We start from the raw sequence: 16,515 nt of genomic DNA, 5'->3' as shown, positions 1-16,515 counted from the left end.
AATTGTGACAACAAACAAGCATGTCAGAATCCCAATTTGATTTTATTTATTTTTCTTGAGAATTATTAAGAATTGGAGATATTGTAGAAAGAATAAGAGGAAGACATAGAAGCAGAATCAAGAAGCAATAACGGACAAGGAAGAATCGGAAGCCGAAGATAAAAACAAGAGAAACCAGAGAGTAATTGAGAGACATAAACCACTGGGCCAATGACTCAGTGGCCACCGAAAAGGGGACTTAAGTCCCTCCTTGGATTGTAGGTGAGGGTTCAAATCTCACTTGCAGCGAAAAAAATCTAGGAATTGTGCTATAGCACTCCCTTGATCTAATTGGGTCTGTATATCCACTAGATTAGGATAGAGTAGGTTTTACAAATGTAGTAAAACCTTAGGCTCCCCTTTCCTCCTAAATTAGGATAGAGTAGGTTTTACAAATGTATTTTTACTAACAAAAAATTTTTTTTTTGAGAGACATAGCAAATAATTTCTGTTATTCCTAAGAGACCCCTCTAACCAATAACAAGGTTTTGTAGACCCCTCAATATATTACTAATTGAACCACACACAAAGATACCTCATGGTTACATATTCAAATATTAAAGACTAAGCAATTGGTATATTAAATCTATACATTTGGATCGTGACAATATTTCCCCTTTTAAAGATTATTTGTCCTCAAGGAAGGCAACGGGGGCAAAAAATATTTGAATCAATGGAAACTGGCATTATTTCTCAAATTGTTCTTTGCCTAATCGGATCACTTCCGAAGGAGATACGTACCACAAATGAATAAATCAACAATCAGGGTGGCACAATTGGTTGCAATCTTCAATGAATTTGCTATGATTGAAGAAAGAACAACACTGTTAGACACAAACTAGCAAGATTTGCTTTAAACTTAAAAAATGTTACTGAATGGAAGTCTAGCTTCCCAGTTTGGATATTCGAGGCTGTTCAAGCAGATATAGCAAGAGCAGTGGCTTCACTTCTATAAAACCTTGGGGTTTTATTTAATGGAATTTGCTTTTGCCATTTGGGAAAGAAAAAATTTAAGTCCCATCCAAAATCCCATTCATCCCGCCTATTTGCGATCATCAGATATATTGGTACAACTAGAGATTATTTTTAAGGCCAAATACGTGGATGGATCCGATTTATGTAGATTCAGTGACTCAAAATTTATCACACCATCTCACTAACTCAAATATTAAAGATGTGGCAAAATTTAGACCACTAGATCTATAAAACGAGGTCTGTCATTTTTTAGATGGTGATTTTTTTAGAGTAAATAAAGTGTCTTAGAATTATTTTTATTTAGCAAAATAAGCAAAGGATAGTTTGGAATTTTTATGAATTTTGTTGCACAAATAACAAAAGTAAGGGACATAAGTGATATTTTTAAAACTTTAGAAGTGCTAAATGATATTAAGAATGACCTCAGGGAGGCTTCTGATATTATCCCTATTTTCTTATGCGTCCATGTAATCTCTTGCAATCCGATCTACTAATAATAAATACAAATGATGCTGCTCGCACCAAAATTCCAACGTCAATCGCCTTTAGCGCCTCTTCAGTATCCTAAAAATAAGAAGAAAGGGCGCACATTTCCAAACCAAAAGCACGTAATCTCTTCTTTCCTTTTTCCTCTTGTTTTCTCTTTCGGTAAGAAAATCTTTTCCTGTTTTATCTTTTACCAAAAGAACCGTTGATCCTTCGTTGATTCAATCATGGAAAAACCAGTCAAACGCCATTTAACACCGACAAGTTGATGACAAACCAACTCAGAGTCGTTGGCACACACCACAACACAGCACTATTTATCATCATTTATTGTTACCTCACTGGTCATTGTCCCAGCCTCCACCTTGTCTCCTCGGCCACCTCTTCTCCACATCCCACATCTTTCTGCTCAGTTCCTCCTCTCAAAAATCCCACTACCCTCCCTCAAGGCTCACAGCTTCTTCCCATGGATTCATCAGATGAAGAGGGAGAGGAGTATCTGTTCAAGATAGTGATAATAGGGGACTCAGCTGTGGGAAAATCCAACTTGTTGTCTAGATATGCAAGAAACGAGTTCAACCCACATTCTAAAGCCACAATTGGGGTGGAGTTTCAGACCCAGAGCCTTGAAATTGATGGGAAAGAAGTTAAAGCTCAGATTTGGGACACTGCTGGTCAAGAACGCTTTCGGGCTGTCACCTCTGCTTATTATCGTGGTGCCTTTGGTGCGCTTTTGGTTTATGATATTAGTCGGAGGACCACCTTTGAAAGCATTCCTCGCTGGCTTGATGAACTTAAGAGTACGTTTTTCGAATTCTTAAAAGTTTTTTGTTTTCTTGAATATATGTTTCTTATTGTGTGTTGTACTTCATGCATCGGTATTGGTACTTTTATTGGTGACATATAAAACTAGAGTGATAGGCTTTGCAATTGCTAATACAAAATCTAGCAATTGCAACTGGGATTGATGGTTGAGATCAACTCATTTGAATTTTGTTGGGTGGTGGTATTGATTGTTTGACACATCCCTTAAAAGGTTGGTAGGTCCTGCATGAGCAGCTGTACACATGTTTGATAGAGGTGCATAAAAAATTGGAAGTGTCTTGGAAATGTCAATTGTGGAATCCTAGATCCATTTGAGATTTTAATTTCTACTGTTTCAAAGAAAAAATATAAGATCATTGGTGCAGAATGTATGCATTCATGTTTTATAGTACATGGTGCATTTCAGATTGTAACTAGTGGGGTATGGGGGCAAGGATGTAGTTGGATAGTTTAAGATGAATTTTTGTCCCTTCAATGAAAAGGGAAGAATCATAAATGTGAAATGCGCAGATTAACAGACTTGCATGTGGTGGTTGAGATTTGTACCAACCTTGACCAAGTAGATTAGGCGATATTGACATGAGATCAGAGATAATTGTGAAAAGTGGTTAGTGTTTAGATTTGATTGAATTATTGCACTTGTTTAAGGTGGAATCAGGATCTTATGACTATATGTGTGATTACTAGTATGAAACACATGGTTGATATAGTGATTAATGTTACCTATTGATCTCTGCCATCTTTATGGAGATTGAAATTTGTGCAAGTTAACAATGAAGGAAATGCATGCATTAATTCAATGATTGGATAATTTGGATGGTTTCAACAAGAAGGTGATCATGGGTAACATGACTTCATAATCAATTATATATGAACTTCTGAAAGCAAACAAATTATACAGGGGCTGGAGATAGAAAGTAGCTTCCAAAATCAGGGTAGAAAAGTTCTGTGTTTCAGTCCAATGTAAATTTACATTGATGGATGATACAAGAAAGACAAAATTGGGAAAAACTTAAAAAAAAATTATTCTATTTCAGAAATAGTTTTCGAGCACAAGACAGATAGAAAAGATTGATAAGAATACACCTTCTTTAACTGGGAAAAGGGGGAAAAACTAAGAAAGATATTTTCTTATTTATTTGTTTTGACATTGTAGATTGATACTTTGCACTAGTTTTTTCTCATTTACATTTTCTGGAAGCTGTAATTGCTACGTTCATCTTCAAATGATGTGGAGGCTGAGGATACATATTCAAATGAATGAGTAACATGAAAGTCTTTCTCCGGAAAGCAGTGAATGTTCTTATGCGAGGTCCTGAAATTGGAAGGAAACACATAATTTTGGATGATTTATGGGGTAGATTTTGTTCAATTACATCCTGTACATCTTATATTAATTGAATACTCTAACAGCTTGATAATTAGTAAAATAAGAAAAAAATCTAATTTGCTTCTTTACATTAGAATGGCTAATTTTGTTCCTTATTATATGTGATATAAGATCAAATACACCATGTTTACCTGCCTGTATAACAGAGTACTCCAAATGGTAGGAAATTTGGATTCTGAAGATCATGCTAAGATGTATGTATTTATGCTATGTAATATGTGTGTGTACACATAATTTATCGGCATATCATTTTTTGCCAATATAATCTAATTAGGTTCTTATTCATTTTCTAATTAGTTTATGATACCTCCTATGATGGTGCGCTGTTTCCTCCAAAAGAAGTAGGATGTTTCACTAACTTTTCATTTATTGAAATCAGCTTATGTCTGTATATAGTTGTTCTTAATTCGGCTTGCCAAAAAAGTAACAGGATATGCTTTAAACATAATGTTTCATCTTCCACATCAAAGTAGCAGTGTATGGTTAAAAGACTTCATTAGTATAAAGCATTTCATTGAAACACAAAATTAATTTTTAAGGAATGCTTATAGGAAAATAATGTTATTTTTGAAGTCAAGATGAAGTTCATGAGTATATGTTTAATGGGTAAAAAACAAAAAAGCCCCCTGTGGTAAGCCAAATACACAGAAAAGCCCCCCTATGGTTTCAAAATATACAATACGACACCTCATGCTTTGAATTAAATTGTAAAGGTGACGGAATCCATTAAACTTAATGGAAATGACTTATTGGAACTTAAAAAAAAATTTTATACCTAATTTTTATCAAATATACCTATTCTACCCCTTAACCCTCAATTCTCTCTATTTAGAGAATAAAACAAATGATTTTTTTGAACTGTCTTTTGCTTAATTATATCAGGGCATTTTGGTCATTTCGTCCATTTCCGTTAAGTTTAACGGATTCCGTCACCTTTACAATTTAGTTCAAAGCATGAGGGGTCGTGTTGTATATTTTGAAACCATGGGGGGTTTTTCTGTGTATTAGATTTACCACAGGGGGTTTTTTTATTTTTTACCCATATTTAATTTATATGTCACTACAATCTTCTCTACTAGTAAAGCCCATAGAAGATAATTTGTAATTAAGGAGTCGCAAAGATTTGCTAGATGAGGATGGGGTAAAAAACTAATTTAAGGAGGAATCTATAGTCAAGTTACAGTGGAACTGCTTTCAATCTATCAACAAATTAGCTAGTGAGATGTTTGAAACTTGAAAGCTGCCATTTGTCAACATTCCTGCCCAGAAATTAAAAAAGGGAGTGAATTATCATTGCTAGTCCATACATAAATTGTGAAAATTGGAAGTCCAACTATAAACTTCATTTGCAACATTGAACAAGCTGTCAAACTAGCACATTTCCTTAGCTTTAATTGGGGTAGTTGGATTACAAATAAAATTGATTTGGAGAGGTTAATGGAGATTTTACTAGGCTTTTAATATTATGTCTAACTAATTAAGTTTTTTGGATTAGATATACAATAAACCCCAACTAGTGAATTTATTCAGAGAAATGTTGATAATATAAAAACTGCTATTAATAGTAATCCATCACCTTTGACTGCCAATTGCGGGTACATCCGGTGACCAAAGATCATCATAATTGAGGACTTATTACTTCAAGTCACAGGTATGAAGACTTTGGGCTGCGTGCACAGTATTGAGGCTTTGTTGATGATGAATTGAGCATCAACTTTCAGTGCGTTTGAGAGAAAAATGGAAGGAGAAGAAAAGCAAATAAAATGGGGGAAAAACAAATGACGAAGGGGAGAGTGTGTGTTGATGGGTTCAGTGAGGTATGGAAAATTCTATTGTTTTACCAATAAGTCTCTAAATTGTTAGCTTATTACATAATAAACCCCGATTAATAGTTAAAGGACCAAACTACAATTATAGTTTGGGGCTAGGTATTCCATTCTGCCCTCCACAGTTTCATCCTCAAGACTTGGACAATAAAATTTCTCAAAACCATAAAGCCATTGTTCGAGTTTAAATTATATTCCCCTAAATGCATGATTAACAATCGAGTATTATCTGCATCAAACTCTTTTTTGTAGTTTAAGTTTTGGCAATTTCCACTACTACAAAGCAAGCGAAGAAAACGTGAGGGTGCACGTTACCAATCCTAAGTAAAATGTCCTATTATTTGTTAAAAGCCAAAGGAAAGCTTTGATATAAGTAAGATGCACTTGACCACCCAACATAGAAAAGTTGGGTTTGGGCTCGAAAGCCGACGTTACTTGACGAGCACCTTTCTAAATAAGATTGCTTGTCTCCACTCATTGAAGATTGCTTATAGAAAAGGTCAATTTTGGTGGGGAGGGGGGGGGGGGTTAAAATGCCTCTTGTTGACACCATTTACAAGAAGGTGTGGTCGTCTTTCTTTCTAGCAGCCATACAGTTTGGCTTAAATATGGAGAAGAGGGGGAAGCAGTTATCTATGTTGTTATGGTCTCTAAAGCTGTTATTCTAGTCGAGCACTCTCTTTTCTTTGTCGAATCTTGTCCTACCTAAGAAGAGTAACTTCTTACCAACCTGCGAGAGTTGTTTGGCTGGGATTGTCTATTTTCATAGAACAATATTTATGGAAATTGAGGATGTAAGACTAGGTAATTTTCAAAGAGAAGAAACCAGACTTATAATTGAGCCATGATCAAGAATCCCAGGATCCAAGCTTGACTGTCTTGCAGATACACACACGCATATAGACAATAAATCAATCGACTCATGGAGGATCTAAGGAGTAGCTTTACGATGGGTTTTGAAACCATCATGTGTGTGTGTGTGTGTCTGAGACAGAGAGATCCCCCATCCTAATTAGAAATCCCCCTATAGTTCTTTAAGTTAGCATTATGCTATTCCTCTAACTCTCAAGGCCAGTCCCCTTTCAAATTGAGGTCTGACCACTTCTCCACTAACTGGTTTGTATCCTTATTGCTTTTGTTTAGTCACCAAAACTCTCTGATCCTTGTTTGAGCCTTTTAGCTGTCTAATGCAGTAGATAGATAACTATCGAGAAAAGAGATAATGAGATAGCATGAACTCCTAAAGATTCATATGGCATTTGATGAATCACAGAAAGCATCTCTTAAACAGAACTCCATTGTCAAATTTGAGGTATCATCATATCAAGAGTTTGAGAGAACCTATGGAAAACCCATTCTAGGAAAAATCATTGGACCTAGGCTAGCTATAAGTTCTCCACATTGAAAATAACACGATACAAAGGTCTATCTGGGACAATTAGATGACAAAAACATTAACATCATGGACCTACTACAATTTCTCTTCCAAAAAGTACAACTTCAAAAGAAGAGGGTTTGGAAGGATGTTAACCAACAAAGAGGAATCTGAAGCTTGGAATGGTTACATGTGTAGAGTTTGATGAGAGGATTATGTGACTAAAATCTCATTTCAATGGTCTTTGTTTCACCATTGGATCATGGATTCAAAGTTGCTGCTTTACTTTATCTCTGGATCTCTTATGCCAATTTCAATTTTCTCTCTTCATTCTTTTTGTGCTCACACTACTTATGCTTTCTCTGAAGTGATTAGTCTCACCTGGCCTTCCTTTGCTGAAGTCAAAGTTGATTATTTTAAGGTGATGAACTTTTATTTTTCTTTGGGCCACTCAAGTGAGATGGATCCAAGCTTAGCAATTCAAGCTTTTGTCACTTGAAAAAGCACATATAGTTGATGGTGCTGAAATGTTGAGTAAGGGGGAAGTTCTTGTTTTGCAGATGGGGAGCAAGATTGGTGGTGCCCTCGTACAAGCTGAAGGGGGAGATTGTTGGGCTTGGGTCCATCCCATTTGGGTGACCCAAAGAAAAGCAAAAGCAAATCACTTAAACTTAGTCAACTTTGACTTGAGGAAAGGAAACACAGTGAGGCTAGTCAATTTAGAAATGGTAAAAAAATTAATCCAATGATCAACCAGGCATGGGGCTGGTCAGCGGGTTAATTTTTCAACTGATGGATCACTGGTTAAATTGTTGGTTTCCATAAAATAGTACAATAATATAACTCAGTTGTTAACATTCAAATTATTAAGATTTTGAAAGATAAAAGCCAACTATTTTGATAATTCCAACTTGTAATAAGTTACATAGTCAAATTTCTAAATCAAAATGTACTTGTTCCAAATGTAAGTTTGTTGTTGTTGGCCTTCTGGTTTTATATTGGATAGCTAGAAGCTGTAGAATACCAGAAGTATGTTTGTGAACTATAAGAAATCAATTGAAAAGTTTGAAATAAAGAGCAAAAAGATGGAAAGTGATATGATTCTCTATTGAATGATAAAAGTTTGGCTTAAAGAAGTCATTGTGGGATGTTTGCTCAAACCAGGCGAGTTCCCAGTCTCCCAATTTACCAGTAGGTTTCACTGGGTCCAAATGGCTGCTGTCCTTATCTGGTTGGTCTAGTCTGCCATCCCAGTCCCATGGTCGGGTCACTGAGTTGACCAATTCAATCGTCTGGTCGGGTTGGGTTTAATAACTTTGCTTGAGAGAATGCAATAGGGAAGAAAGAAGAACAAAGAGAGACAAAGTTGATATTGGGACAAAGAGGTCTAGGTACAGAAAGTATAAGCTGTAATTTTGAAGTCGTGGAATGGTGAAGTAACTCCGATCGTGACTACATTTTAGCCATGCGATTTTATCACCAACTCTACAATGTTCTGATTATAATTTCATATTCCTCTTTGTTTAGTAAGATCCTTCCCCAGTCACTTCCTTTGAAATTGTAACTATTGGTTAGGAAATTGCATTAGATACACTTTACAGTTGATGTTGTCATCATATACGTGTTCTTGCAGACACCTTCGCATACCAATTGTTTTGCAGTGGAGATTCTTTAGCAGATTAGGTCCCATTGATTTTTTTTTCCCAATTTGGGTTTGCCACAGTTGCAAGTGACGGTGTCCTGTGCTTGTTTCTTTTTTCTACTTTAATGCTGTTGTTGATGTCATTGTGTAGTTATTTTGATTCATCCCATCCCATGTCATTGTTTATATTGGGTTGTGGTTTATGTTGATATTTGCCTGCCTGCGCCTCTACCCCTTTCTCAATCTTTTTTCTGCGAAGATATTTTGAAAGGGGATTCTTTGAGTAATTTCTTTATCATTCCATGATCAAATGCCCCTCTACAAGCCTGAGGAAAATGCTATTGGGGGTTTTAAGAGGAATGCGTGTTGGACGCCTATATCAGGGAGGCAGAAAAGATAGTTTTCTTCTTTGTTTAATTGTCAAAACAGATGTACTGTCAGAAGGGAAGTATATTTTTCTCCTAAACAATGACATTGATGATTTCATTTTCCACTTGGTATGTTGTGGAAGTTGTGGTCACTGAATATCTTTTTGGGCATGGGTATGGTTCTCAAGCTACGGTCTCTTGCTTTCAGAATCAATTTCATGGTCTATCATTCTCATCGTGTAACTACCCTCTGCGTTTCCAATGACCTTTAAGTTATCATCTTGCAGCTCATTCTGATACAACTGTTGCAAGGATGCTTGTCGGGAACAAATGTGATTTGGAGAATATAAGGGATGTGAGCGTGGAGGAAGGCAAGAGTCTCGCAGAATCAGAAGGATTGTTCTTCATGGAGACATCTGCATTAGATTCAACAAACGTAATAACAGCTTTTGAGATGGTTATTCGAGAGATCTACAACAACGTTAGCAGGAAGGTACTGAACTCTGATTCTTACAAAGCGGAATTATCTGTCAATCGGATTAGCCTTGTCAACGATGGGAATGACGGTACAAAGCAGACACAAGGCTTATATTCTTGTTGCTCCGGATGATTGAAATTTAAGATGTGTAAAATGGTTTCTATTTATTTGCCTTAAACGGTGTTCATTTCCCTATTTTTTCATTTATTGGCGAATATTATATTTATCAAGGGGTTGCTGTTCCTTTTTTTTTCTTGGATACCATAAGGACAATGGATAATTAGTGAAAGGTCAAATTTAAATTTTTTTTATACCAGTACTTATTTTATGAGACTGTTTATTTTCTGTTATATTTGTTCTGTTGTGCTCAATCCTTAGCATTGTGCTCAGGTGTAAAAGCTAAAAGCAGCTTCCCCAACAGTTTTTTTTGGAAAAAATTCATTTTTCGTCCTTAAATTTTGAGTTAGAGACACATTTCGTCCCCGAGACATATTTCGAGACTTTTAGACATATCACATTTAATATATGAATTAATTATTTTAGACAACATTTTATCAAAAACGGTAAAATATTCAATTTGGATAGAAAAGACTGACGTGGTTGTTAATTTTAGGGATAATTTCAGAAACCTCCCCTGAGGTTTCTGACATTTACACTTACCTCCCCTGTGATTTGAACAATTACACTGACCTCCCCTGAGGTTACTAATCCTTTACAAATTCAATCCAAATGATTAAAATATTATTTTAGAGAGTGAAATTAGAATTTTATACCTGATTTGTCCATTGTGCCACATGTCCAATGAATGGCAAAGTATTACAAATTAATTAACAATTAATAAACTTTAACGAACGTAATTTATAGGCAAATACGTATTGCCTATTTAAAGTACCAACTCTTTACATGTATTTTACTTTCAAACATTTACTTTATCACAAATATTTATTCTCAAATACAGATTTGTATTTACTCTCAAATATTTAATTTTTGTTAAACACAAAACCTACCAGTTTTTCTTTTGTAGAAATATTAATATAACACTTTTTCAATTTTGGTTATAAATATTTATGTATTTAATATAAATTAAATGATTCAGGATAAAATATCCATAAAGAGCCAATATTTTACTCATGTAATGGATGAAAGTCATAAAAAATTAATAGTTTATGAGGCCATTTATTTTTTCAAAAATATTTAATTTATATTAAATAGACAACCTACTGATTTTTTTTGCAAGAATATTACTTTAACACTTTTTAATTTTTAATTACAAATGTTAATATATTTATCATAAATTAAATATTTGAAAATAAAATATCTGTAAAGAGCTGATATTTTAAATAGGATATGCGTTTTTGCCTATAAACTACACTATTTAAAGTAAGGAGTATAGTTTATTGATTTAAGTTAAGGAGTATAGTTTATTGATTTAAGTAAGGAGTGTAGTTTATAGGCAAATACGCATAACTTATTTAAAGTACCGGCTCTTTACATGTATTTTATTTTTAAATATTTAATTTACAATAAATACATCAATATTTGTAATTAAAAATTAAAAGGTGTTACAATAATATTCTTGTAAAAAAAATCGATAGGTTATCTATTTAATATAAATTAAAATAAAAGAAATGGCCTATAAAATGTTAAATTTTTATGGCTTTCATCCATTACATGAGTAAAGTATTAGTTCTTTATGAGTATTTTATTCTGAATCATTTAATTTATGTTAAATACATAAATATTTGTAACTGAAATTGAAAAAATGTTATATTAATATTTCTACGGAAGAAAAGCTGGTAGGTTTTGTATTTAACAAAAATTAAATATTTGAGAGTAAATACAAATCTGTATTTGAGAATAAATATTTGTGATAAAGTAAATGTTTGAAAATAAAATTCATGTAAAGAGCTGGTACTTTAAATAGGCAATACGTATTTGCCTATAAACTGCGCTCGTTAAAGTTTATTAATTGTTAATTAATTTGTAATATTTTGCCATTCATTGGACATGTGGCACAAAGGACAAATCAGGTACAAAATTCTAATTTCACTCGCTAAAATAATATTTTAATCATTTGGACTGAATTTGTAAAGGATTAGTAACCTCGGGGGAGGTCAGTGTAATTGTTCAAACCACAGGAGAGGTAAGTGTAAATATCAGAAACCTCAGGGGAGGTTTCTGAAATTATCGCTTAATTTTAACTAAAAAACTTGTTTTTACTTAATGGTCAAGTACCAACATGTGACTTTTTTCATCCAAATTAAGTAATTTACCGTTTTTGGACTAAATGTGAAAAAAATAATTAATTTATGTATTAAATGTGATGTGTTTAAAATTTTGGGGATGAAATGTGTCCCTAACTCAAAATTTAGGGATGAGAAGTGGATTTTTCCTGTCTTCTTTTGGAGTACTAGTTGCTTGCTTATTCAGTAGTTGTTCAACTGGTAGAACATTTCTTTGATCACTCAGACATGCTTTGATCATTGCCTTTCTATACTTTTTCTACCCTTCTTTTTGGACACTAAGTATTTAAATGCAGCAACTTCCTTCTTAGACCACTAGTCAGTATAAGTTCTTTGAAAAGGTCATCTCAGAAGTTCTCAGGAAATTGCAGATTTGACTACATTAGAAGGATTGCAATAACCAAATTTTTTGAAAAGGTAAGCAATTGTTCAAGTTTTTTGTATTCCTCAGGAAAATCCAATTTTAGTTGCATTAGAAATTGTGCAATAAACGAATTTATTGGATATGTTCTGTTTCTGGCTAGCTTAAAACCTATTAGGTATACAGGAAAAAAGGCCTGTTAGAGTTTAATCTTAAGTCTGGAATATGAAGAAAGGAAAAGAACTCGGAGGGTACATCACTTGAAGATTGGAGTCATTAATTGGCTGAAGAAACAGGCGTTGCTGGTCAGAAACGTCATCTAGAAGGGGAAGAAGACTTTGGGAGTCTTGGTAGAAGTCTTTGCTGATTGAGTGATCAGTTGCCTTTTCTTTAGTCTTTCCCCAACTAACACCATAATTTAATTCTTGAGAAAACCCCATTTCCTAAAGTCTACCAAAAGTCTTCAATCTTTACTGTCCAATAATAGTACTATTCGAGACTTTTTCTATTTCTGCTTAATTTCCTTGTCATTCCAGCTTCACAGATTGGAAACAAAAAAATTCCAAGAAGAATTCCACTGAATCTCAGCGTTATTCCTCTTGATTCTTTGTTTATATTTTGAAGTACCTGGAACCCTCTTCAGCTACATCAAACCCCATTGATCTGAGTTCCTGAAAACAATTCCCCAAAGGGCATACATTTTTCAAACATCCAAATACCATCAACCGAAGCAATCATTTCTGCTGCAGCCTCTGTAACTGCCACAGCCATGCTTATTAGGTCCTTCGCCAATGATATCATCCCCCAGGAGTTCAGACACTTCTTCTTCACCAAAGTTCACCAGCTTTTCACAGCATTCTCCAATGAAGACAGCATTCTCCAATGAAATCATCTTAGCCATCGATGAATACGATGGCCTCGGCCAAAATCAACTCTTCAAGGCTGTAGAAGTTTACTTGGGATCCATCCTAAGTCCGTCCACCAAAAGGCTTCGAGCCACGTTGCCTCAAAAAGAAAAGAAAATCAACGTTTACATGGAAAGCAATGAAGAACTCGCCCAACAATTTAACGGCATCCAGCTAAAATGGAGGATGGTTCGTGAGCAGATTCAACCGAGATACGTTACGATGCCTGGTGACTACAATTCAACTATGATATCTGAACACCGGTATTATGAATTAATCTTTCACAAGAAGCATAAGGAAATGGTTATTGGTGAGTACTTGCCTTATGTTTTGGAAAGATCCAAGGCTGTTGAACTTGAAAAGAAGACACTGAAATTGTTTATGTTGGGAAATGATCGGATGATGGGACATAGGGGTAATCCGTGGCAATCTGTTAATCTTGATCATCCAGCCACATTTGACACGTTGGCGATGGATGCAGATGATAAAAAGATGGTTATCAATGATCTTGAGAACTTTGTCCGAAGGAAAGAGCTTTATAGGAAAGTTGGGAAGGCGTGGAAAAGAGGGTATTTGCTGTTTGGGCCACCAGGAACAGGGAAATCAAGTTTGATTGCAGCCATTGCCAATTATTTAAAATTTGATATCTATGACTTGGAGCTCACTGATATCAGGACCAACTCTGATCTGAGAAGATATCTGATTTCAACAGCTAATCAGTCGATACTCGTCGTGGAGGACATTGATTGCTCGATTGAGCTCACGAACAACCGGCCAAAAGCATCAAGGGCGCCTATGCACCCTCACCAATATGGTCAAGAAAACAGGGTAAGTTTCCAACGTGATTTGTGCTGCTTTGGAGTAACATAGCATTAAATCTTGCAGTGTGCTTTATTACGAGGGTATACATATTGCTTCAGTTTTGCCCATTGCATGACTCTCTCCTTTGCGTGAGCTGAAATTGCTTGATGAACTCTTGACACATAGACAAACTAGAGTGCTTTGGCAAATACCATATACCAGAAGACTTTATCAAGCATATCTGTTATCATACAAGTTGGCAGAAAGTGATAATCACGGTTTAAGGCGATTAAATTGAATGTCTAAACAAGTTCCATCTACAACGGTATGTCTTAGACTCCTAGCCAGGTACCCAAATGCCAGTTGCCATTTCTCGTTAGTGAAGTACCAAGGGCTGGAGATTCACAGAATTCCTTGTCAGTCTCTTGGGCTCTGACTTAGATACTTGCATATATTTATTACTTTTTTTTTCAGCGACGATATAATTTGTATTGATGGGCAAAAGATGTACACTTATATGAGCAAAGGCTCAAGTGATGCTATACAAAAGTGCAAAGTACACTGAGGATTAATCCATTCCTCATCTTGAAAGATGCCTAAAGCATAATCATTAATCAATTTACATCTATGATCTATAATCCTATCCAAACAAAAGGAGCATTTCTGGAATAAGGACCTCAGATTGTTGATATCATCGATTAATGTTGCCATTCTGATGTCCCTGGTTTTCCTTGATGTTATCTCCTTCAGCACTTGGATGATGGGGATACGTACTTTAATTTCCTGCCACTGCTGTTTTTTGGCCTTGATGATGGCCAGCTTAACAGCTTTAGCAGTAACCTGTAGTTGACTTCCTGAGCTTCTATCATTAAGTGCCCAAGCTATTACCACCTGTTTATTGCTGTTAGTTGCAATAATCCCCATCCCAACTCTGCTTGAATCTTTCTGCACTTGAGTTGTTACTCGGATTTGAATATCTGCACTCCCCTCTTCTACTGCTACTGGCTCTTCCCTGGCTCCACTGATATCAGCAGAGCTCATTCTCTCATTCTTTCTTCTGACTGTTACCTGCTCCTGCCATTCCTGTTGTGCCTTTTGAACAGCTTTCATTGGATGTCTTTGTTTGGCATTAAAATTCCAATCATTTCTATTTTTCCAGATTTGCCAGAGTATATTGGCTGTCAACTCTATATGGGCCATGCCATTTATCCTGCTTGTTGCTCCCATAACAGCATTCCACCAAGCTAAAAAGTTCCCTGTATGCTCTACTACTCCATCCCATTGTATTGGTGACATATTCCATACCTCTTGAGCTTTTCTGCAATGGAATCAATAGATTCCTCTTGCTCTCCACATCCTTTGCAGATTGGATCACCAGTCTGAGTTCTTCAATGTATTAGTCCATTGACTGGTAATGCTCCATTGATACACCTCCAAATAAAGTGTTTTAGCTTGCACTTGACGTCCAGCTTCCACAGTACCTTCCAGGTTTTCCTGCCAGATTTAGCTGAGCTGGTTTCTCCCTCAGCTCCTCTTCTCTCCTCTTGATCAGTTAACCCTTTGCACAGTTCCTTGTAGCCTGATTTGACAGTGTAGGTTCCATTTTCACTATGAATCCAGTAATTGCAGTCATCTCTCCCTGAGATGCATATATTTACTACAGCCATGGAGAAATTAGATTGTCAGCACTCAGCAAAATCTTTTCTAACTCACCATCTTTCCAGTTTACCTTGTCTGGATTGCTGAACTTCATTGATGGACTATGGTCGAGCTGTGGGGATGAGCGCATCATAGTGTTTACAACTGATCATAAAGATAAGCTAGATCCAGCTTTATTGCGCCCTGGTCGTATGGATGTGCACATTTACATGTCGTATTGCACCCCGTGCGGTTTCAAATTGCTTGCTTCCAAGTACCTTGGAATCACAGATCATCCACTCTTCTTGGTTGTTGAGCAGCTGATGAAAGTTACAAAGGTGACTCCTGCAGAGGTAGGGGAGCAGTTATTGAAGAATGGTGACTCCTGAAACTGCACTAGAAGGCCTGATTGAGTTCCTTGAGGAAAAAAAGAAAAATGTCGAATTTGAAAATCATAAAAGTAATCAACAAGCACCCGAAGCTGCAGTTCCCCTTGAGCTTGAGGAAGAAGGTGGAAATGAGGGAGAGACAAACGTAATCAGCCTTGAAGCAATCAAAGACCTGGTAAGGATGAATAAAGTGTCTCCTGATGAAGTTCAAGTGATCAAGAAGGATGAGGCTGATATTATTTTGAGAGGCTTGATTCAATTGCTTCTGGAGAAAAAGGAGACTCAAGTACTGAAAATAGACTCAGGATCTTCTGCTGAGAAACTCTCCCTGACCTGAATTTGAAGGGAAAGGTGGGCAAAAATGCGGGAGCACCTGAGTAGAGGAGGATAACAAAATTCGCAGATCATGTCCCCTGGTGCGAAACCAAGCTCATCGTGTCACCTGGTGCTAAACTACCTTTGTTTGGATTGCAGTTTTCTAAGAAAATATTTTCACGTTTTTCGCGGACACATTTTCGATTACTTTTTTGATACATACATCAAATTGCTATAATATATTTTCAAGAAAAAACTTCAAAAAAAAAAATAGAAATCCGAATATAACTATTTCGTATATTACAACTCTTTCAAGAGCATTTGATACACTAAACTTTTAGGGTACTTGGTACGCTAAAATTCTCATTATATAACAAGCCACATTATGATACATTTCAAATTCTCTAGAGGCAGAAAACGATGACGTGATTTGTCTCCCACATATGGGGCAAAGCACAG

At 35.8% G+C, this 16,515-nt stretch overlaps 1 protein-coding gene and 1 pseudogene across 1 annotated transcript; both read left to right on the top strand.

Annotated features, from left to right (window-relative positions):
• The first annotated feature begins 1,661 nt into the window (after positions 1-1,661).
• On the top strand, positions 1,662-9,727 carry LOC113765753 (ras-related protein RABA5c-like). Its single transcript, XM_027309996.1, has 2 exons — positions 1,662-2,300; positions 9,214-9,727. Exons 1-2 carry the CDS (start codon positions 1,769-1,771, stop codon positions 9,534-9,536), a joined length of 855 nt encoding a protein of 284 aa, XP_027165797.1. The 5' UTR covers positions 1,662-1,768; the 3' UTR covers positions 9,537-9,727.
• Positions 9,728-11,627: 1,900 nt separating this feature from the next.
• LOC113766190 lies at positions 11,628-16,251 on the top strand (annotated as a pseudogene).
• The last annotated feature ends 264 nt before the right edge of the window (positions 16,252-16,515 follow it).

This window comes from Coffea eugenioides, chromosome 3 (assembly GCF_003713205.1).
Source record: "Coffea eugenioides isolate CCC68of chromosome 3, Ceug_1.0, whole genome shotgun sequence".
Taxonomy (NCBI): Eukaryota; Viridiplantae; Streptophyta; class Magnoliopsida; order Gentianales; family Rubiaceae; genus Coffea; species Coffea eugenioides.
Note: the sequence above shows the minus strand (reverse complement) of the source record. Positions and strands in the feature narration are given on the sequence as shown.

Excerpts from the sequence above, each read along its gene's own strand:
- LOC113765753 (XM_027309996.1), top strand. The coding sequence starts at position 1,769 with ATGACAAACCAACTCAGAGTCGTTGGCACACACCACAACACAGCACTA. Across the intron at positions 2,301-9,213 it reads CTGGCTTGATGAACTTAAGA|CTCATTCTGATACAACTGTT; the intron begins GTACGTTTTTCG and ends ATCATCTTGCAG.